The sequence below is a fragment of the Aotus nancymaae genome, unplaced genomic scaffold (assembly GCF_030222135.1).
Source record: "Aotus nancymaae isolate 86718 unplaced genomic scaffold, 86718_ANA_hifiasm-v0.15.2.pri h1tg000058l, whole genome shotgun sequence".
Taxonomy (NCBI): Eukaryota; Metazoa; Chordata; class Mammalia; order Primates; family Aotidae; genus Aotus; species Aotus nancymaae.
The window spans coordinates 14,518,349-14,542,039 of NW_026988472.1; the positions used below are offsets into that span (position 1 = coordinate 14,518,349).

Below are 23,691 nucleotides of genomic sequence, written 5' to 3' on the forward strand. Positions count from 1 at the left end.
GGAATTTATAGTAAATGATCAGAGTGAATGGATCAGTGGGGGGAAGATTAGGCCTCCCAAAGTGCTGGGATTACAGGCGAAAGCCACCGTGCCAGGCTTTTTTTTTGAGGTGGAGTCTTGCTCTGTTGCCTAGGCTGGAGTGCAATGGCATGATCTCGGCTCACTGCAACCTCCGTCTCCCGGGTTCAAGCGATTCTCCTGCCTCAGCCTCCTGAGTAGCTGGGATTATAGGCATGCGCAACCACGCCTGGCTAATTTTGTATTTTCAGTAGAGATGGGGTTTCTTCATGTTGGTCAGGCTGGTTTCGAACTCCCGACCTCAGGTTATCTGCCCGCCTGAGCCTCCCAAAGTGCTAGGATTACAGACGTGAGCCACCATTTAACAGGATTTTTACTGGTGGCAGAGTGATCAGATATCAAGGGTGGGGTTGAGGAATTTGATCGGATATTTAAGATGATTCGATATTAAGGGTGTGGGAGTTCTCACTAAACTGACTTAATTGGATTCTTGCCACAAATGGACTAGACAGGTCAAAGACGACCCAAGGAGGAGACCTAGTCAAAAAGAGCTCAGAGGAGCCTCCTCACTAAAGTTTGGTCAAGGAGAGAGTCTTTGTCAATACCCAGCTGGTTTTCCCTTTGTACCACCATGTGGCGCCCTCCCTTCCCCCCATTCCTTCAGTCATAGGCTCTTTAAACCAAAATAATGAAATTCAGGTTATGGAAATTCTAGGACGGGCGATCCCTCCCACTTCTCCCTTCCCCCTCCCTAGTTGCTGAAGGCAACGGACTACAAATCCCCTACGCTATCGCGGGGCTACGATCCGACCAGCCCTTCCCCGCATTCCGGAGTCTCGCGCCTGCGCAGAAGGCAGAAGGCGCTGCGCTGAGCGAAGGGGGCGGAGACAGGACTACGCGCCAGGAGTAGGAAGGGGAGGAAAAAAGAGACCATAGACTCCCATCCTGGCCTAGAGCGGCCCTTAAAGTGCCAGGGAGAGGAGGGCGGGCGGGGACCACTACAGAATTGGCCGCCGGCGGTATCATGGCGACCCGGAACCCCCCTCCCCAAGGTGAGCGGCCAGGGCCTGAAGTGATATCTGGGACGCGGCTCACAGCTCTCGACCTTGCTCCCATGGCACCTATTCCTTCCCCTGCCCTAGGATTCTTCGAGCTCTATTGTTTATTTTTAAGGCAGCCCCTTTGAGCACCCCCTTCGAGTTAGACTTTTTCCTCCCCTCTCTGCGGAACTCAAGCGGAGAGCCACCCCGCAACCCCCAGCACAGCCCTACCTGCCTCCTGCCTTACCTTAACCGTTGGCCCATCATCTCCATCTTCAAATGTATTATTATTTTTCTTTTTTTAAACGTCTAGACTCTGAAGTGATTTCGCTGGGCTCCAGACTAGTTCTCAGAGGAGGACCCCTCCCCACCCCCACTCCTCCCACTGATGAAAATGGACCCTGCACTGACCTTGACCTTACTAAGATTTGGAGTGGGGGTGACCCCTCACTACTGTGTCATTCTGAGTTGGCCCTGGCTTCGTGACCCCAGGCCGGTCTCTGGGCCTTTGAGAAAGCAGACGGGGGTCATTGTTGCAGGGCCCTTTACTCTTGAGGCCGTGGTCTCAGGAATTAAGTAAAGTCAGTAGTTTCCATCTGGGCATTTTTAGCTGTAGGCCAAAAGTAATGAGTTGTAACAGATTTTTTAAAAGATGTATGGGACATTTCTGACTTTTGATTGACTCTACATTTATTTTTTCCATTTTGCTATTTTAAAGAATATGAAAGTGATGACGACTCTTACGAAGTGTTGGATTTAACTGAGTATGCAAGAAGACACCAGTGGTGGAATCGAGTGTTTGGACACAGTTCGGGACCTATGGTAGAAAAATACTCAGTAGCTACCCAGATTGTAATGGGTGGCGTTACTGGCTGGTGAGAACAACGTTTTTTTCATTAAATTTCATTTGGGGGCCTGACGCTGCTGTCCTTTCAAACATGGGTGAGAGTCACTGTGCACATTCAGTGGGTCTACACTGTTAATTCCAGAAGAGGCTTTTCTCTAAGTTAAAATTGGTGTAATCTACATTCCCAGACTCCCTGTTAGGTTTTGGTGATTCCCCTCCCCCATGCCCACCACTGTTCTCTCCTCCCTCCTCACCCTTCTTTTGATTCTTTGTATGTTTTCCCCATTCTCGTGTTCAGCAAATGTCGTGGATCTGATTCAGTAATAGTAGATAGGAAGAAATATATGAGTTAATTATATGTAAATTTTTACATTTCATTCAGTGCTAACTACTGAAAAAAACCTAAGAAACTCCCACGGTAGAACTGGCCTCTAGTATTGTCAGCCTTGTAGAGAGCAGTGTAAAAATGCTCTGCACAAATTATTGGTGATGATACAGATGATTCTGGGTTTTTCTTTTGTGGGCTCGTTCAGATTATGATAACTCTTTGGAAAAGAGCTGTAGAACATTAGTTCTGTGTTGAAATTAAAGATCTGATTGCTTACTTTGTAATATTGTGGAGTCCATTAAGAAGTGGTTAATAAGCACCAGCCTGACCAGTTAACATTTCAAACCACGTGATAACACAATGGCTACTGTGACTCTAATTAGATAACAAGGGGCAGAAACAAATTTCACTGTTTTGAAAATGTTCGTGACTGTAGAGAAATTTTGGAGTTAGTGAGGGTGCTTAACTTGTGCATGAGCATTTTTTCTTAGATTCTCATTTAAGTTCCTCTTACATTGATTTAATGGAAATATTTACATGTTTCCACTTGGTAAGTGTAACAATGAGTTTTTTGATTTGTGTTTTACATGCACTTTGGAATAATGACACACTCCTCTATGCCTTTTTGCAAATGCCATTTTATGATAGAAATACTGATTGTGAAGATTCTGTGGTGCAGAGGTGCGGTATTTATTCATGATATGTACTTATTAATGCTGCTGCGGGAAAAAAGCCGGCAATAAAAAGAGAGATGCCTGTCAGGGCCTGGTCATTCAGATAATTCTCCATAGTAGTTCCTCTAGCCCTGTAAATTCAGGGTATGGCTCTCTGCTTAAATAAGCTCACAATTTGGTGCCATAAGTGATTGGTTAATGTCAGTCAGTGCCTAAAGTCTAGTCTTCAAACAGACTAAAAAATAATTGAGAAATAGAATTACCAAGTCATTTCATGGTTTCTCCTTGGAGAGCAAACTCCTTATAGACCAAGCCCTATCATTCGTAGAAGTTTGCTCGAAAAGGCTAGAGACAGAGCAGCAGGAAATAGGTTCATTTTAGTGACTGATGCCATCAAGCAATGGCTACACATGCTTGTGGAGCACAGTCCAAGAGATATTGTGGCTGCTGCCTGCTTTTTCTGTTCCCTTTTCTGAGCCTTTGTTGCTGACTCCCCTATTGAGGGGCACATTCTTTATAGTAATACAATCGTCCATCAGCATAGGTTACCAAAATCTGCAGATGCTCAAGTCCCTGATATAAAATGGCATAGTATTTCCTTATAACCTACACACACTCTCATATACTTTAAATCATCTCTTAATTACTTATAACACCTAATGCAATGTAAATAATGTAAATACTATGCAAATAGTTATGTGGAATTTTTTTTGGTGTTTTTTTTATTTTTTATTTTTTTGTCTTTTTTTAAGTTTTGTACCCTGATTGGTTAAATTGTGGATGTAAAACCTAGAGAGGACACAGACACACACACACACACACACACACACACAGAGTGTTGGTCCAGGAGCTCACACACACAGTGTTGGTCCAGGAGCTGTATAATAGAACTCTAATAATACAAGTGATTTGTTGCAATGACTTTATTCAGTGTAGTAATTTTTGCAATTTTCTTAGGATGTAAAACTGATGTGATATTGTGGTGTATATTAAGGAGGAACAGTTAATAGGCATTAACTTGACCAGGTAGCAATTTAGACCAATTCAAGATGTGAATAGGAGGCTGAGGAGATTTTATTTAGCTGTGGGTAGCTGTAGGCTTTGATCATGACAAAAAAATTAAAACTATTATCAGGATGGATGATTGCTAGGAGAGATGGGAGGTGTCAAGACCAGCTAGAGGGCCCTTAGAATGGTCTGGAAGCAAGGTAATGATGACCTTGAGAATGGAAAGAAGACAGTCAAATCACGTTTTGGAGATAAAGTATATAGAACTGTGGAGGCCAGGCGTGGGCCTCATGTCTGTAATCCCAGCACTTTGGGAGGCTAAGGCAAATCTCAGACATTTAGGGTAAATTACCTGAGGTCAGGAGTTCAAGACCAGCCTGGGCAACATGGTGAAACCCTGTCTCTACCAAAAATACAACAATTAGCCGGGTGTGGTGGCAGGTGCCTGTAATCCCAGCTACTCGGGAGGCTGGGGCAGGAGAATTGTTTGAACCCAGAAGGCAGAGGTTGTGGTAAGCCAAGATCGCGCCACTGCACTCCAGCCTGGGCAACAGAGCAAGCTCCATCTCAAAATAAATAAATAAAATAACAGAAATTTATTCTCTCACTATTCTGGAGGCTAGAAGTCTGAAATCAGGATGTCAATAGTGTTTGTTCCTTCTTGGAGGCTCTGAGGGAGAAATCTGTTTTTTTTTTTTTTTGGGACGGAGTCTCGCTCTTGTTGCCCAGGCTGGAGTGCAGTGGTGTGATCTTGGCTCACCGCAACTTCCACCTCGAAGGTTCAAGTGATTCTCCTGCCTCAGCCTCCTGCATAGCTGGGATTATAGGCATGTGCCACCACGCCCGGCCAATTTTTGTATTTTTAGTAGAGATGGGGTTTCTCTGTGTTGGTCAGGTTGGTCTGGAACTCTCCACCTCAGGTGATCCGCCCACCTCGGCCTCCAAAAGTGCTGGGATTATAGGCGTGAGCCACCACGCCTGGGCAGAAATATGTTTTATCTTTCTCTTTTAGGTTCTGGTGGTTGCCAGCAATCCTTATCATTCTTTGGCTTGTAGACTGCCAAATCTCAGACTGCCTTACTCCAGTCTGCTTCTGTTGTCCTGACAGGTGTCTTCCCTCTGTGTGTGTCTTTATTGGATTAAAGGCCCACCCTGTTCCAGTATGATCCCATCTGAACTCATTACATCTGCAATGACTCTGTTTTCTTTTTTTTTTCCTTTCTTTCTTTTTTTTTTTTTTTAAAACGGGGTTTCACCCTGTTGGTCAGGCTGGTCTTGAACTCCCGATCTCAGGTGATCTGTCCGCCTTGGCCTCCAAAGTGCTTGGATTACAGGCGCGAGCCACCACACCTGGCCAACTCCGTTTTCAAATAAGGTCACATTTAAGAGGTTTGGGGAAGGATGTGAATTTTGGGGACGGGTACCAGTCAACCCAGTGCAAAAGGCTAGAGTTAGAAATATAGGATTCATTTGCACAGTATGGATCTAGAATGCTGAAGGGAATGTCAGCTCACTGAAGGAGTGAATTAATCACAAAAGAAGTAGGGAGGCTGACACTCTTAGAGGGTAGATGAGACACAAAAAAGGTTTAATGTAAAAATAGGTAGATGTAGATAAGGAGGCCTTTAGAAATGTGGGCTCAAGTATAGTCATTGAGGTGGAACAACAGCTGGACCTGAAAGGGTAGGAAAGCTTTAGATAGGCAGAGCTAGGCAGAAACCCCTAGAAGCAGAGAGAGTAATAGCTTGAACAAAGGTGTGACCCATTTGGAAGTTAATGGGATTGGAGCAGAAGGTTAAGGTAGAGGTGGGGGTCAACCACGTGTATGGACTATCTTGACTGTGTTAAGCAAAACAAATTACTTTTATTATGGGAGGTTTCAGCTTATACAAACGTAGGGGCTGGGTGTGGTGGCTCACGCCTGTAATCCCAACACTTTGGGAGGCCAAGGTGGGTGGATCACCTGAGGTCAGGGGTTCTAGACCAGCATGCCCAACATTGTGAAACTCCATCTCTACTAAAAATAGAAAACTTAGCTGGGCGTGGTGGTACACTCCTGTGATCCCAGCTACTTGGGAGGCTAAGACAGGAGAATTGCTTGAACCCAGGAGGTGGAGGTTGTGCTGAGCCGAGATTGCACCATTGAAATTCAGCCTGGGCAACAGAGCGAGACTCTGTCTCAAAAAAAAAAAAACAAACGTAGGCGAAGTGTAATGAACCCCTGAGTACTCGTCATTATTTTAGTAGCTGGTCCTTTTTCCTATAAATTCCCCTCCTCTTCTCTCCATCCCTTATTTTAAAGCAAATCGCAGACACTTTAGATTGTGCATTTTTGACTAGCCTATATAACTAAGGGGAAACATTGAGGTTTCTGAGCAGGTAACAGATATGATCAAAAGAAATGTGAAGTCGTAAGATTTTATTAGGAAAGCAATGAAAAGTAGAAGAGAGAGAGGGTTTAGTACATAATTGATTGTTTTCATCTTTTGTTGTTTCTTTGATTAAAGGTGTGCAGGATTTCTGTTCCAGAAAGTTGGAAAACTTGCAGCAACTGCAGTAGGTGGTGGCTTTCTTCTCCTTCAGGTATGTCAGAGTCTTAAGTACTTGCCTTTGCTTACATAGAAGGTGGAATTTTTCTTTTAGGCATCAGTTTATGGAAGAGCTACAATGAGTTTTGAAAGCTGACTTTTGTCTTGAAAGATAATAATTTAAATATTTCTGAGTTATTAAGCATAGTTTGATCCCAGCTATTGAAAAGACAGCCATTGCCAGACACATTGGCTCACGGCTGTAATCCCAGCACTTTGGGAAGCTGAGGCGAGCAGATCCCTTGAGGTCAGAAGTTCAAGACCAACCTGGCCAACATGGTGAAACCCCAGTCTCTACTGAAAATACAGAAATTAGCCGATGTGGTGGCGCATGCCTGTAATCCCAGCTACTCGGGAGACTGAGGCAGGAGAATCACTTGAACCCAGGAGGTGGAGGTTGCAGTGAGCCGAGATCGTGCCATTGCACTACAGCCTGTGTAACAAGAGCAAAATTCTGTCTCAAAAAAAAAATTAGTTATAATCTTATTTCTGAGAGGCAGGTGGATTTGAAGTTTTGGTTTTGTTCATATTTGCTATTTGAGGATGTTTATCAGGGCATTATCTGGCATTCATGTCTGTTTAGCATATATTTTTTCAAAAATATAATTCTTTGAAGATCAAATATAGTAAATCCAAAAATTGAAAATCTCTAGGAATGATTGAGAGTAGCACTTTTAAAGATACAGAGAACTGTCAGTTGTACTAGATTTTAAAAATGATTGATGTTCATAGCAACCAAAATCTGAATTCAGCACCGAAGCTTTTGATCATGTAACAACCAGTGTAATCACTTTAAGTACAAAGGGACTGGATCTGTATGTATGAAGCACAGATTTTGAGTTGTTCACTAAATAGCCTTTTAAAAAATATATATATTTTCTTTCTCTTGGTGACATTATTAGGAATAATTGCTTATTACCTGTGGTAAGAGATAGAAAATGATAAATATCTAAATTTGGTTCTTTGGATGAATATGCCAGCATTAGTACAGATAATTTTACTTAAGCTGATTTTGACTTGGGTTTATATGGAATCAAGAGCATATTTTATTCTATAGCTATTTTGAAGACTCAGTTGTCGTTTCTGTTAGCGTAAAAGGGTACTGGACTGAAGCACAGTTTCCTAAAATGTTCACAGAATGGAGAGAAGTGTATATTTTAATCCACTCTGCATGTCAGTTTTTCAGAAGTCCATTTCAGTTCACTCAGTATGCACCATTCAAATCCATATTTTGCCATTGCCACCTCCCACTTTTCTGCATTTAGTGCACATATTCTTTGAAGTTTTTAAGGCAGAACAACAGAGGACCTATCTGCTTCAAACCAGTTTTTGTCACAAATATAACTAACCTTGAAAACTAGTAGAAGGAAAGTGAAAGAGGAAATAAAGTAACAAATGGCTTTTAGGCTAATTGCCTAATATTCTTTAGGCCCACTTTCATATTTTTGTGATTAAAGATAAATATTAGTTTATTTAAAACTTAAAGCTTTTCTGGTAACAATATTGTTTTCCAATAGATGTTTATTACACTGCCATCTTAAAATACAGTCTCTTTTTAAAAAAATTTTTGAAATTATTCATGCATGTAATTCAAAGGGCCAAATACTTGTGCAAGGCTTGTTACAGATTAGAGTAATCCTCTGCCTCTCTCACTACCCCTGTTTTTCCATCCCTTGAGACATCTACTTTGAATTCTTAACTGATTCTTAAGGTAATTCTCTCCTTTTCCCTAAACAAGTTTATTGACATTTCTTGACCTTTCAGTTTTAGGTGTTAACTGTTGGCTTCCCATTATGGAATAGGACAATTTAGCTTTCATTTATTGACCTATTTTGTTTTCCCTACACCTCTCCTTCCAATCTCACATACTTGAATGCTTTCTTCCCTCTCCCTCAATAGTCTGAGTGTTGTTATTCATAATTGTGTTAGATCATTTATTACATGGAGTTCACTGAGCTGCTCGAACCTGTAAATTTATATCTTGTTTGGGAAGATTTTGGCCTTCCGAAAGTGCTGGGTGCTGGCGGCTTTTGGCTTCCTGCTCTCTTCTGCCTTGTCCCTTCTATTTGGCCATTATTTCTTTTAGGAAGTTTGGGATCCTTTCCTTTCCTTTCTGCTTTCCACTTTCCTCTTTCTTTTCTTTCTTTTATTTTGACGGAGTTTCGCTCTTGTTGCCCAGGCTGGAGTGCAGTGGTGCAATCTTAGCTCACTGCAACCTCCACCTCCCGGGTTCAAGCGATTCTCTTGCCTCAGCCTCCTAGTAGCTGGGGTTACAGGTGCACACCACCATGCTTAGCTAATTTTTGTATTTTTAGTAGAGAGGAGTTTTCACCATGTTGACCAGGCTGGTGTCAAACTCCTGACCTCAAGTGATCCATCTGCCTTGGCCTCCCAAAGTGTTGGGATTATAGGTGTGAGCCACCGCACCCGGCCAGTTATTTCTTTAGGCAACTACTGGTTGTATAAATCATCTTTCATCGTTGTCATATGCATCAAATAGTTCATCAGTTTAACCTTCTGGGCAAACTTGGTCCCAGAGTCATTTCTCCTATTTGTGTTCTAGGCCTGGTATACAGCTCTTATCCTGGGATCTCTCTTTGTTACCTTCTGGATATTCCCTTTGGTTTTTGTCTTGGGTTGTTTCCTATATGTTATGTCTTTTGTTTGTTTGTTTTTTTGAGACAGTCTTGCTCTGTTGCCCAGGCTAGAGTGCAGTCGTGCAATCTCACTCACTAAACACTCCACCTTCTGGGCTCAAGGGATCCTCCTGCCTCAGCCTCCCAAGTAGCTGAGACTACAGGCGTGTGCCACCATACCCAGCTGATTTTTGTATAATAGGGAGGTCTTGCTATGTTGCCCAGTCTGGTCTCGAACTCCTGGGCTCAAGCAGTCCATCCACCTTGGCCTCCCAAAGTGCTGGGATTGCAGGCACAAGCCACTGCACCTGGCCTATCCTATGTCTTGATATATTCTCTTGGTGGACACATCCTCTAATAGCTTTCATAGAAAATGAGGACGGGAAGTGTAGTTTTTGAGATTTTGCATGTCTGAAAATTTCTTCATTTTATCCTCACATTTGTTTGATAATTTATTAATAGCTGCTGGGCATAGATATTACTCCATTGTTTTCTGACTTCCAGTATTGCTGTTAAAAGTCTAAAGTAATTCTAATTTCTGAACCTTTACATGTGTGGGTTTTTTTTTCCTCTCAGTAAATGCTTATAGGATTTTCTTTTTGTCCTCAGTATTCTGATTTTTCCCAGTGATGTGCCTTACTGTGGGCCTATTTTCATCCGCTGTGCTGGAAACTCAAGGGACCCTTTCAGTTTGGGGAAATTTTCTGTATATTTATTTAGTTAATGATTTCCTGCTTTTTAATTTTCCCATCTTTTTTTCTGTTGTTCCATTTATATGGATCTCCTGTACCAGTTGTCTAATTTTCTTTATTTTTGTTTGTTTATTTTTCGGTTTTAAACTTTTTTTTTATGTTTTAAAAATAAGGATGAGGTCTTGCTATCTTGCCCAGGCTGGTCTCGAACTCCTGGTCTCAAGCAATCCTCCCACCTTGGCCTCCCAAAATGTTGGGATTACAGGCATGAGCCAGTGCACTTGGGCTAATAATCTTTTCTTTTTTCTTAGGTTTGGCAGAACACTAATAATCTTTTCAATTTTTTACTTCTGTCCTTTTGGTCTGCTTTCTGGGAGATTTCTTCAACTTTATCTTCTAATCATTTTACTGAGGTTTTTGTTTTGTTTTGTTTTGTTTTGAGACAGGCTCTCACTCTGTTCGCCCGGGCTGGAGTGCAGTGGTGCAGTCTTGGCTCACTGCAGCCTTGACCTCATGGGCTCAGGTGATTTCTCCACCCCAGCCTCCCAAGTAGCTGGGACAACAGGCATGGCGTGCCACCATGCCTGGCTAATTGTATTTTTAGTAGAGATGGGGTTTTGCTGTGTTGCCCAGGCTGGTCTTAAACTCCTGAGCTCAAGTGATCTGCCCACCTCAGCCTCCCAAAGTGCTGGGAGCCACCATGCCCAGCTGTTGTTCTTTTAATGTGACTTTAGCATTCTGTTTCTTGCTTTTCCTTCATGGATGGAGTGAGCAGTATCTTTTTTTAAAATGTTTTAATGGCTAATACTTGGATACTTTTTTTTGAGAGATTGGTGGAATGTATTTATTATGTGAGACTTGTCCTCCTCCAACCCATTGTTTCAACCAATGCAATGGTTAGAAGACAGTCCCTTCAATAAGACTTTTAAAAACACATCATATTACTGAAGCACTAACATTCTTGGAAACCATTTTAATTGCATGTCTATAGACCAAGGTTTGTGAGAGATGGTATAGTTGAATGCCTTCTGTAATTCGAAGATAGAAGGTTCTTAGAGAGTGGCAGAGACTGAAAGTTTTCCTTAAATCACCAGATGCTACTTTGAAGTGACTGCCTTAATAGACTGCAGGTTCAGAGTGTTGATCCAAATAGTCTGTCCCACATGCAATTCTTAGCATCTACACAGAATGTTCATCTAGCAGTTTATTTTTTCAGCTTTACAAACAACTCTACAGTGACTAGCCATTTATATACATCTTTGCACACTTGTTTAAGACAAAGCAAAAATATACATATTTAGGCCAGGCGTGGTGGCTCACGCCTGTAATCCCAACACTTTGGAAGGCTGGGGTGGGTGGATCACCTGAGGTCAGGAGTTCGAGACCAGCCTGGTCAACATGGTGAAACCCCGTCTCTACTGAAAGTACAAAATTAGCTGGGTATGGTGGCATGCACCTATAATCCTAGCTACTTGGGAGGCTGAGGCAGGAGCATCACTTGAACCCGGGAGGCAGAGGTTGCAGTGAGCCGAGATCGTGCCATTGCACACTAGCCTGGGTGAAAAGAGTAAAAGTCTGTCTCAAAAAATATATATAGATATGTATATACACACACATATACATATATATATTTAAGCCTCTTTATTGTCAAGTAACCTTCCAGAAAGTATTCCCACTATCCCCATGAGAGGATCCACCAGCTTTCCCCCCTTTTGATACTGTACTGTGGATAGAGATCCAAGATGGCTGATCACTAGCAGCTCAGGCACATAGCTCCCAGTGAAAGCGCAGAGAACGAGAGGACGCCACACTTTCAGACGAATATTTGTAGCTCACGGACCAGGAGATTCCCAGCGGAGGAGCTCCACGGGTCGCCAGAGCGACTCTTGTGGCCGGCGCGGCGGTTTTGCTGGCGCCTTAAAGCGGCAGTTCTTGGTGCAGAGTCCAGAGATTCCTGGGCAGAAAGGCACCATCAACCTTAACACCGCTGTCTTGGCCGGCACAGTGGATTGCTCAGATTTCGGCGCTGGGAATCAAAAAGATGGACGTCCGCTCAGAGACCTAGTTAGAAAGTCAGTAATTACAAAGACGACAGATGGATAAATATATAATCAAGGGAAGAAAGCAGCCTAAAAAGGCAGAGAATACTCAAAATCAGAATGCCTCTCCCTCTACAGGGGATCGCAATTCCTCATCAGTAACGGAACAAGGCTTAATGGAGAACGAGTGTGTTCCAATAACAGAAGCAGGTTTCAAAATGTGGGTGATGAGAAACTTCTGTGAATTAAAAGAACTTGTTCTAACCCAATGCAAAGAAACTAAGAACCTTAAAAAAAGGTTTGACGAAATGCTAACGAGAATGGACAATTTAGAGAGGAATATAAGTGAATTGATGGAGCTGAAAAGCACAACACGAGAACTTCGCGAAGCATGCACAAGCTTAAACAGTCGAATTGATCAAGCAGAAGAAAGGATATCAGAAGTCGAGGACCAGCTCAGTGAAATGAAATGAGAAGACAAGATTGGAGAAAAAAGGATAAAAAGGAATGAGCAAAGTCTCCAGGAAATATGGGACTATGTGAAAAGACCTAATCTACGTTTGATAGGTGTACCTGAATGTGAGGAAGAGAATGAATCCAAGCTGGAAAATACTCTTGAGGATATCATTCAGGAAAACTTTCCCAACCTGGCAAGGCAGGGTAATATTCAACTCCAGGTAATACAGAGAACACCACAAAGATATTCTTCAAGAAGACCAACCCCAAGGCACATAATTGCCAGATTTATTAGGGTTGAAATGAAGGAGAAAATACTAAGGGCAGCCAGAGAGAAAGGTCAGGTTACCCACAAAGGGAAATCTATCAGACTCACAGCAGATCTCTCAGCAGAAACCCTACAAGCCAGAAAAGAGTGGGGACCAATATTTAACATCCTTAAAGAAAAGAACTTTCAATCCAGAATTTCATATCCAGCCAAACTAAGCTTTATGAGCGAAGGAAAAATTAAATCTTTTGCGAACAAACAAGTACTTAGAGAGTTCACCACCACCAGGCCTGCTTTACAAGAGCTTCTGAAAGAAGCACTATACATATAAAGGAACAACCAATATCAGCCTTTCCAAAAATATATCAAAAAGCAAAGAACATTAACACAATGAAAAATTTACATCAACTAATGGGCAAAACAGCCAGCTAGCATCAAACGCCAGTATTAAACTTATATATATTGCAATTGGATAAAAAGCCAAAACCCATCGGTATGCTGCATCCAGACCCATCTTACATGCAACAATACACAAAGACTCAAAGAGAAGGAGGAAGATTTACCAACCAGAGAGTAAAAATAAACAAATAAACAAAAAGCAGGAGATGCAATTCTCGCCTCTGATAAAGTATACTTTAAAGCCACAAAGATCAAAAGAGGCAAAGAAGGACATTACATAATGGTAAAAGGATCAATGTAACAAGAATAGCTAACGATTCTATAGATCAACGAGATAGAAAATTAACAAGGATATTCAGGACTTGAACTCAGACCTGGAACAAGTAAACTTAATAAACATTTATAGAACTCTCCACTTCAGATACACAAAACATACATTACCACCTCACACCTATTCCAAAAGTGACTATATAATTGGAAGTAAATCACTCCTCAGTAATCGCATAGCATTTCATAGGTTTAAATGAAATATTGGTTGGCTGTTTGTTTGTTATCTTCTTCCCTTATTCCTTCCTGACTACATCATTAAGTATAATTATCAGTATAAAAGACGTTTTCAATACCCATTACTAAACTGCATTCTAGCCTGGGCAAGAAAGCAATACTCCCATTCTCTCTCCCTCTTTCTTTTCCTTTTTCCTCCTCCCTATTCTCTCTCTCTCTTTCTCTTCCTTTTTCCTCCTCCCCATTCTCTCTCTCTCTTTAAAAAAAAAAAAAAAAAAAAGAAAGGAAAAAAAAAGGATACTGTACTGTTTGTCTTTTTTTTTTGAGACAGAGTTTCACTCTTTCGCCCAGGTTGGAGTACAAGTGGCACCATCTTGGCTCACTGCAGCCTCTGCCTCCCAGGTTCAAGCGATTCTCGTGCCTTAGCCTCCTGAGTAGCTGCGATTATAGGTGCACGCCACCGTCTGGCCAATTTTTGTATTTTTAGTAGAGACAGGGTTTCACCATGTTGGCCACGCTGGTCTTGAACTCTTGACCTCAAGTGATCTGCCCTCCTCAGCCCGCTGAAGTGCTGGGATTACAGGAGTGAACCACCACACCCGGCCTCTTACTGCACTCTTTGGAAGGGAGTCACTGTATGTAGCCCACATTTCTGGTGTGTAATTATGCTCCACCTTTCTGAGGGCAGAGTAACTACATAAATTACTTAGAAATAGTCTTTTGGAAGGTTTGTCTCTTCTTTCATTTATTCAGTCATTTATTTATGTCAATATGGACTCATGGATATTTATTTTATACTTTGGGTTATAATCTAATGCTCTTGTATTGCTCAAATTTTGCCAGCTTTGGACATTAAGAGCTCTTTCAGTTGTGCATCATCTTTTTTAATCTCTCTGAGGACATAAATGATTAAGCATCTTTGTGTGTGTTTTTTTAAGATTCTTCCTACCAAGTCCCTGTTTGTCTAAGTTTTTTTTTTTTTCCCTTCCTCTTTCCTGCTTGTTTATTTTGGTCTTTAGTTTTCAAGTTAAAGGCCTTCCTCCATGTTTGATGATCCTTGGTTGTCTGCTCATATTTAAGAATTGAGCACTAGGCTGGGTGCGGTGGCTCACACCTGTAATCCCAGCATTTTGGGAGGCCGGTGCGGGCGGATCACCTGAGGTCGGAGTTCGAGACCAGCCTGACCAACATGGAGAAACCCTGTCTCTACTAAAAATGCAAAATTAGCTGGGCATAGTGGCGCATGCCTATAAACCCAGATACTTGGAAAGCTGAGGTAGGAGAATTGCTTGAACCCGGAGGCAGAGATTGCAGTGAGCCGAGATTGCACCATTGCACTCCAGCCTGGGCGACAAGAGCTAAAGTTTGTTCCAAAAAAAAAAAAAAGAAAGGAAGGATTGAGCACTAAAAGTGCTCAATAAACTCTAAACATGTGGACCTGTGGATGGGGCTTTCTCTTTTCTGGGAAATCTGACCAGTCCAAGAAAAATGATCTAAAGATAAGGAGTTGGTGGGGGCAGAATTTTCTGCAGTGAAATAGTCCAGTTAGATCAGCAATCAGCATATGGTGAAGTTCACAAGCAAAAAGCCCCATCTACCTGTTCGGAGCTTTCTGGCTGACATGAATCTTTATCCAAAAGCCTGGTGTGTGTGTGGTTTTGTTTTTTTGTTTTGTTTTGTTTTGTTTTGGAAACAGAGTCTCACTCTCTGGCCCAGGCTGGAGTGCAGTGGCGTGACCATGGCTCACTGCAGCCTTGACCTCCTAAGGCTCAAGTGATCTTCCCATCTTAGCCTCACAAGTAGCTGGTACTACAGGTGCATGCTACCATGCCTGACTAATTTTTGTATTTTTTTGTAGAGACAGAATTTTGCCACATAGCCCAGGCTGGTCTCAAAGTCCTGGGCTAAAGCAGTCCACCTGCTTCACCCTCCCCAAGTGGGGATTATAGGTGTGATCAATCGCACCTAGCCTCTGGCATTATTATTTCTTTATTTCTTTTTTTTTTTAATCTTTTTTTTTTTTAAAAAAAAACAGGGTTTCACCATGTTGATCAGGCTGGTCTTGAACTCCCGACCTCAGGTGATCCGCCTGCCTCAGCCTCCCAGAGTGCTAGGATTACAGGCGTGAGCCACCGTGCCTATTTGTTTATTTCTGAGATGGTCTCCCTCTGTCACCCAGACTAGAATGCAGTGGAGGGATCTCTGCTCAATGCAACCTCTGCCTCAAGTTCAAGTGCCTCCGCCTCCGCATAGCTGGGATTACAGGCATGAGCCACCACACCCAGCTAGTTTTTTGTATTTTTAGTTTCACTGCCATAGTTTCACCATGTTGGCCCAGCTGATCTCAAACTCCTGGCCTCAAGTGATCTGCCTGCCTTGGCCTCCCAAAGTGCTGGGAGTACAGGGGTGAGCCACCATGCCCACCCCCTCTGGCATTATTATTATTATTATTATTATTATTTTGAGATGAAATCTCACTCTGTTGACCAGGGTGGAGTGCAGTGGTGCGATCTCAGCTCACTGTAGTCTCTGCCTCCCTGGGTCTAGCAATTCTCCTGCCTCAGCCTCCCAAATAGCTGGGATTATAGGCATATGCCACCACGCCTGGCTAATTTTTGTATTTTTAGTAGAGATGGGGTTTCACCATGTTGGTCAGGCTGGTCTTGAACTCCTGACATCAGGTGATCCGCCTGCCTCTGCCTCCCAAAGTGCTACGATTATCGGCACAAGCCACAGCGCCCCCCCTGGCATTTTTTTTTTTAACTTGGAAGCTTTTATTCTAATGAAAGTACCTTACCTAATCCTGTTAAATATTTTAGTGTTGTTGGAAGTCAGATGTTCAAAACGCAGGCATCACTGCCCCATTCCCTCCCCAGTCTGTTGGCTTGCATTTCTCTGTAGTTGCAGATGAATTTTGTGTGGACAAGACCGAGTAGGGTCCTGTATATATTTGTTGATTAGGTTGGTTGTACCTGAACCCCACTGGGGGCAGATTGCTTGTCCTTGGTCATCTCTGTACTGGAGCAGGGTGCTCAGTTTGGACTGGTATTCTTCGGTTTGATCAGAAGTGCACTTCTCAGCTGGGTGCTGTGGCTCACGTCTATAATCCCAGCACTTTGGGAGACCAAGGCAGGAGGATGGCTTGAGGCCAAGAGTCCGAGACCAGCCTGGGCAGCATACTGAGACCTCATCTCTCTCCCTCTTTCTTTTTTAAGGCATTAATATCTTTAGTATCTCAATATTTTTCATTTTCCCTGCAAGGTAACAGATTCTCAAGGGAATTTGTTCAGTTATGGTAGATCACTTCAGCATCAAAGATCATTCTCTTTAGTAGACATGGTAGGTCAGGCCCTTTGGGGTAATCTAGCCCATTTGTTGCTGAGAGTCATTATTTGAGCCAGGTTGGTTAATACAGCTTTTGAGATTTAGTCTTTATTCACTGTCTTTGTTATCATTCATTTAGTATGTCTCATTCATCTGGCATTAGTTGGGACTCCAGGGATATAGAGATTCGCAGCCCATATGGTCAGTGCTGAGCTGGAAGGGTGTGTTTAGTGCTGAGAGAGCAGAGTGAAGATGCTCTGACTGCTTGGAGGTGTTGAGGAAGTTTTCTCCCGAAGAGGCATTAGTGTTTTAGCATCTCAGGTTTTTCATTTTCCTGCAACTGTTTGACATATTTCCCCGAAATGTAGAGGATTCTTTAAACTATACAAAATCTTTATCTCAGATAATGCTGGGTTTACTTATTATCAGTGACAAATGGCTATGTAAAAATATTTTATGTAGGGGCCGGGTGCAGTGGCTCACGCCTGTAATCCCAGCACTTTGGGAGGCCGAGGCGGGTAGATCACAAGGTCAAGAGATCGAGACCATCCTGGTCAACATGGTGAAACCCCGTCTCTACTAAAAATAGAAAAAATCAGCTGGGCGTGGTGGCGCATGCCTGTAATCCCAGCTACTCAGGAGGCTGAGGCAGGAGAATTGCCTAATTGCCTGAACCCAGGAGGCAGAGGTTGTGGTGAGCCTAGATCATGCCATTGCACTCCAGCCTGGGTAACAAGAGCGAAACTCCGTCTCCAAAAAAAAAAAAAAAAAAATTTTGTGTATAGAATGCCATTTGTGAGAATTTGTTTAATCTGTGTCATTAAATGGTTTCCTTTATTCATTTGCTGGGGATGGGTGGTGGATAAGGGGTCTTACCCAGGGAATATAGTTAAGGTTATTTTTTTGTTGTTATTTTATTACCAATTTAACTCATGGCATGAAGATTAACTTTTATTATTATTTTTATTTGAGACAGAGTTTCGCTCTTGTTGCCCAGGCTGGAGTGCAGTGGTGTGATCTTGGCTCACTGCAACCTCTGCTTCCCGGGTTCAAATGATTCTCCTTCCTCAGCCTCCCGAGTAGCTGGGATTACAGGCATGTGCCACCATGCCTGGCTAAGTTTGTGTTTTTAGTAGAGTTTCTCCATGTTGGTCAGGCTTGTCTCCAACTCCCGACCTCAAGTGATCCGTCCGCCTCTGCCTCCCAAAGTACTGGGATTACAGGCGTGAGCCATTGTGCCTGGCCGAAGATTAACTTTTAATAAAAAATGTTTGTAACTTAAAATGTTAAGACTTGAAAATGACAGTTGAATTGGGAGTTGCTGATGAGTGGTGGCATAGATAATATTTTTGTCCTAAACAAAAAATAAAGCCATATACATACATGAAAATTTTGTACAAGCTTTGGATTGAGTAAGAAGAAATGTTAAGATTCAGCAAAACGTAAAGTTCTTCAAAAGCTTCAAAGTAATCAACTATTTTGATTACTTAGTGGAAGCTGGTAAAAAGTCTTTTCAATTTATATGTAGAAAATGGTAGGTCAGGCCCTTTGGGGTAATCTAGCCCAAAGGTTCATCATCTTTCCTAAGGTTCATCATCTTTCCTAAGGTTCATCATCACCTCCATGCCTGTGACTCAAATTGCTATATCAAATACTACCAGAAAAAGCTTTCACTTGCCATTTGATTTGATCACCACTGTTTTGCTGCGGCTGGAGTTTGAAGTGATAGTGGATGAATAAATACGAGAAGAAATGCAGATAAATTCTTCTATGGAGTCCTTCACAGATAAAATAGAACCTAAGATTTCTAGTCAACCTGTTTAGCAAAATCAGATATTTTTATTATTTAAAGTATTTTCTGTGTGGCTAAAAGTCAGTGTGTTCATTCAGGGTGCAGATGGCAAAAAAAAGAAGTGTTGCACTAAAAAATTACAAAGAAAGCGTAAGCTTGACAGAAGTGATTTATGATGGTATATATGTCTGTTTTATTATTTGGAGGCACTGACTTACTGAACTGGCTTGCACATACACTGTTTTTCCTGTTCAGATATTGCAGTTTCTCAGTAGCATCGTATGATAATTTTTCTTATGTTAGGCATTTAGCTATAGTTTTATTAAAAGGATTTATAGCATGAAACTTGTGTAGAGTGCAGCTCGTTTTACATTCTAGTTTCTTTTTTATTGTTTTTTTGAGACGGAGTTTCGCTCTTGTTACCCAGGCTGGAGTGCAGTGGCGTGATCTCGGCTCACCGCAACCTCTGCCTCCTGGGTTCAAGCGATTCTCCTGCCTCAGCCTCCCAAGTAGCTGGGACTACAGGCGTGCTCCACCATGCCTGGCTAATTTTTGTATTTTTAGTAGAGACGGGGTTTCACCATGTTGACCAGGATGGTCTTGATCTCTTGACCTCGTGATCCACCTGCCTTGGCCTCCCAAAGTGCTGGGATTACAGGCGTGAGCCACCGCGCCCGACTTACATTCTGTTTTCAAAAGCAATTGCCAGAAAGTATTCTTAATTTAAATAAAGAGTCAGAGCTATTTAAATACTTATCAGGCTACTTAAATTTCTTTAGTGATCTAATAACTGATTGGCTTATGAACCTTTATAATTAAATATCTATTTAATTAAAAGGTATTTTTAAATTAGCCATATAGTCTAGATACTCTCCATATCTTTTTAACTAATTCCCTATTCCAAAAAGTATGAAAGAATGATAGTATAGTTAAAAAACAAATTTTGGAATTATTTTCTCATCATGTACTAAACACCGTTCATCACATCTAAATCATTAGTTACTTATGCTTTTCCCTAACAGACCTGAAGCTCTCTGAGGGTCTGGGCTTATGTCTCCCTTAGCATAGGGTAGGCACTAGTGTCTGTTAAATGAATAAAATAGTGGATAAAAAGCGATTTCTTAGCAATAAGTTTTGTAGGTTTCTTGAAATCTGTGTGTTTATATATTCTTGGTTATTATATTAGTCAGCAACCTAGTTGGTTTGGTATTAATCATTTTTATGTTTTTTGCAGATTGCTAGTCATAGTGGCTATGTGCAGATTGACTGGAAGAGGGTTGAAAAGGATGTAAACAAAGCAAAAAGACAGATTAAGAAACGAGCGAACAAAGCAGCACCTGAAATCAACAATTTAATTGAAGAAGTAAGATGATATATAATTTTGACTCTTGTTTTTGGTTAATGGGTATCCCTTAACAGACAATGTGATGGGGGTGGGGGGTGGGAGGATTTTATTATCTTTTTAAAAAATGCTGTTTTTGGTTATATATCTAGAGTGTTAAGTAAAATTTGAAATCATACTACTACTTAAATCAGTCATTTTTTCTTTTTTTGGTGGTTGCTATAGATTCTCCTGCCCATCTCTAGCTCGATTTGATCTTGTTGTAAAAACTCAGAACATTCTTTTCAACATTTTTCCTCTGCTTTTATACATCGACATGTACAGGCGTAGTAAAACTTAAAAGATCACATTTTTTTTTTCTTGAGGTAGGACAGTTTGAAAACATATATGTTTTATTAATATGACTAATATATTTTATTAATGTTTTCACGTGTAATTTGACCCTTTTCTTTTGTACTCTGTTTAACATGGAATTGAATACTTCCTTGCCTTTGTTTTTGTTTTATCCTTTTAACTCTCTCAACTTTTTAGTTTGAAAAGTTTCAAACCAGTTAAAAAGTTGAAAGACAAATATAGTGAATATCTAAATACCCTTTATGTATTCACCAAACTGTTCATGATTTGCCATGTTTACTTTATCTATGTGTGGGTGATACACACAGATAAATTTTTTTTCCAAACTAAGATGTCATAACTTTTTATCCTTAAATACTTCAATATGTATCTTCTAAGAGTACAGATGTTCTCTTACACACTTTAAGTACCCCCCTCCTTTTTTTTTTAAACTATGTGAGACCTGCCAGTTTAGAAACTTTTTTTTTTTTTTTTTTTTTTTTTGAGACAGGTCTCATTCTGTCTCACTGTGTTGCTTCGGCTGGTGTGCAGTGGTATTATCATGGCTCACTACTGCCTTGACGCCCCTGACTCAAGTGATCCTCCCACCTCAGCCTCCCAAGTAGCTGGGACTACAGGTGTGCATGACCATGCCCAGCTAATTTTTAAAGTTTTAGTAGAGACAGGGTCTTGCTATGTTGCACAGGTCTCGAACTCATGGGCTCAAGCATTCCTCCTGCCTCAGCCTCCCCAAGTGCTAGGATCACAGGCGTGAGCCCCCATGCCTGGCCAAATGCCATTAATAATAATTTTTAAAAATGTAACATTAGATAATAATATTTCCTTTCTTTCTTTGTTTTTTTGAGACACGGTCTTGCTCTGCTTCCCAGGCTAGAGTGTAATGGTGTGATCACCGCTCACTGCAACCTCAGCCACCTGGGCTCAAGTGATCCTCCCACCCTAGCCTCTCAAGTAGCTGGGACTGCAGATCCACGCCCAGCTAATTTTTACATTTTTGTAGAGACGAGGTTTGGCCATGTTGCCAGGCTGGTCTCAAACTCCTGGGCTCTAGCAGTCTGCCTGCGTCAGCCTCCCAATGTGCTGGCATTACAGGTGTGAGCCACCGCGCCCAGCCAGTATTGTCTAATGTACAGTTCATAGTAATATTTTTATACAAAATACCTTTTATTGCTTTTTTTCCCCAATTAAGAATTATATGCCAGGTACAGTAGCTCACACCTGTAATCCCAGCACTTTGGGAGGCTGAGGCAAGAGGATCACTTGAGCCCCAGGAGTTTGAGATCAACCTGGCAACATGGCAAAACCTTATCTCTACAAAAATATACAATTTTTTTTTTTCAGAGACAAGGTAACAGAGACCTTGTCTCTACAGAAAATACAAAAATTAGAGCGTGGTGGCGTGCACCTGTAGTCCCAGCTACTTGAGAAACTGAGGTAGGAAGATTGCTTGAGGGTGGGAGAAGATTGAGGCTGTAAGTGAGACATGATTGTGCCACTGCATTCCAGCCTAGGTGACAGAATGAGACCCTGTTCCCACCTTCATCCCCCCGCAAAGAATTATATATTGTTTTTGGTTATGTTTATAATGTCTCATTTAGTCTTAAACAGTTCTTTCATCTGTTAATTTTATTCCCCCATCTTTCATGGCACTGACATTTTTTGAAGCCTCTAGGCAGAGTATCCCACAGTCTGGCTTTGTCTAATGGCTTCCTCATGATTTTATTCTGGTTAAGCATTTTACCAAAGTGATTTGTTTTGGTTTTGATCCTGTACATTTTTTTTCTGTTGGCTAATTGGACTATTAATAAATACCATTGTGCCTGCTGGGCAATTTATTAAATAATCTGTGTTAATAACTTGATGATGGGCCATTTATATCTACCTTACAGGTAGGTAGATTTCTTTTTACTTGTGAGATTATTGCTGCCCATATACTTATTGTCTGAATAGCCAAGGAGCTTACTGGGCATGACTGTGTGCTCTAGGCTCCTTCAATTAGTAAGGATCTTGCATGCTATTTGGCACCTGCAGTAGTAGGTGCACAGGAATTTTTGCTGAATATTTATTGAATTAAGGAAAATAACTGAAACTGCTACTTGGCTCTAGATTCAGCAATTATTTTTTTTTTAAATGTGCCTCTTTTTATTGTAGTAAAATATATATAACCAAAAATTCACCGGTTTGACCATTTTTAAGTGTACAATTTAGGGGCATTAAGCATATTCACATTTTTCTGCAATCATTACCACTATTTATTTCCAGAATTTTTTCATCATCCCAAACTCTGTGCCCATTAAACACTAATCCCAAACTCTGTGCCCATTAAACCCTCCCCAGCTCTTAATGATCTGTATTCTGCTTTCTGACTAATCATATGAGCAGAATCATGTGATATTTGTCCTTTTTTGTCCACCTTATTTCACTTTGCATAATGTTTTCAAGGTTCATCCATGTTGTAGCACAATTGAGAATTTTTGTTGAAACTTTGTTTCAGGCAACAGAATTTATCAAGCAGAACATTGTGATTTCCAGTGGATTTGTGGGAGGCTTTTTGCTCGGACTTGCATCTTAAGGACATGAATATTCTCCCATAGTGGATTCAACTATGAGAAGAGAAGTGGCAGCAGTAAGGCGGTCTCTCAACAGTACATGCTGCCAGAGTCTCTAGGGCAAGGAAGAACAACTAGCTGGACAATACTGAATTCACAACTTAGCATTTTGCCATCTGAAGCTTGGCAAACTAGTATCTGCTGTAAAACAACCTATATGGTATGTGAACCATAGTATTCCTGAGCAAAACATGGCTTTCATCACTTTGTAAAAATTTGCATCTGTTTAGAAACTAGCCTATAAGATATCAACATTGGATATAGATATGGAGAGAAAAGAAATTTGTTGGATTTATTGCCTAGTGAAATATTATTTTCTTTTTATTTAAATGTTCTTCATTGTGTTTTATGAAATATGTCAATAATTTAAAATTTGTATTATAGCTTCAGTATTAAGGCTGACTTTTTTTTTTTTAAGATATGTTTGCAATAAGTTAAAAAACTGTAATACCCTTTTGTGGAAAGCTTTAGAAATGATATAATTATTAAAGATATGAAACAGACTCTGCTGATGTAATATAATACCAATTTTTATGTTGTTTTTTTCCTGGAGTTACTACTTTGCTATAAGTGTAATAATTGTACATTTCTTTCTTTCTTTTTTTTTTTTTTGAGACAGAATCTCTCTCTGTCACCTAGGCTGGAGTGCAGTGACACAATCTTGGCTCACTGCAACCTCTGCCTCCCAGGTTCAAGTCATTCTTGAGCCTCAGCCTCTCAAGTAGCTGGGACTACAGGTGTGTGCCACCACACTTGGCTAATTTTTCTATTTT

General features: G+C 41.2%; 1 protein-coding gene across 1 annotated transcript; it reads left to right on the forward strand.

Annotated features, from left to right (window-relative positions):
* The first annotated feature begins 917 nt into the window (after nucleotides 1-917).
* On the forward strand, nucleotides 918-23,438 carry FUNDC1 (FUN14 domain containing 1). The gene is made up of 5 exons (XM_012448210.3): nucleotides 918-1,070; nucleotides 1,777-1,933; nucleotides 6,423-6,498; nucleotides 19,848-19,976; nucleotides 22,804-23,438. The coding sequence occupies exons 1-5, from the start codon at nucleotides 1,043-1,045 to the stop codon at nucleotides 22,879-22,881; spliced, it is 468 nt and encodes a 155-aa protein (XP_012303633.1). The 5' UTR covers nucleotides 918-1,042; the 3' UTR covers nucleotides 22,882-23,438.
* Nucleotides 23,439-23,691: the final 253 nt, after the last annotated feature.

What these genes read in the sequence shown, in the direction of transcription:
- FUNDC1 (XM_012448210.3), top strand. Translation starts at nt 1,043, where the DNA reads ATGGCGACCCGGAACCCCCCTCCCCAAG. An exon ending in CCGGAACCCCCCTCCCCAAG is followed by an intron (nt 1,071 to 1,776) that starts GTGAGCGGCCAG and finishes GCTATTTTAAAG; the next exon opens with AATATGAAAGTGATGACGAC. An exon ending in ATGGGTGGCGTTACTGGCTG is followed by an intron (nt 1,934 to 6,422) that starts GTGAGAACAACG and finishes CTTTGATTAAAG; the next exon opens with GTGTGCAGGATTTCTGTTCC.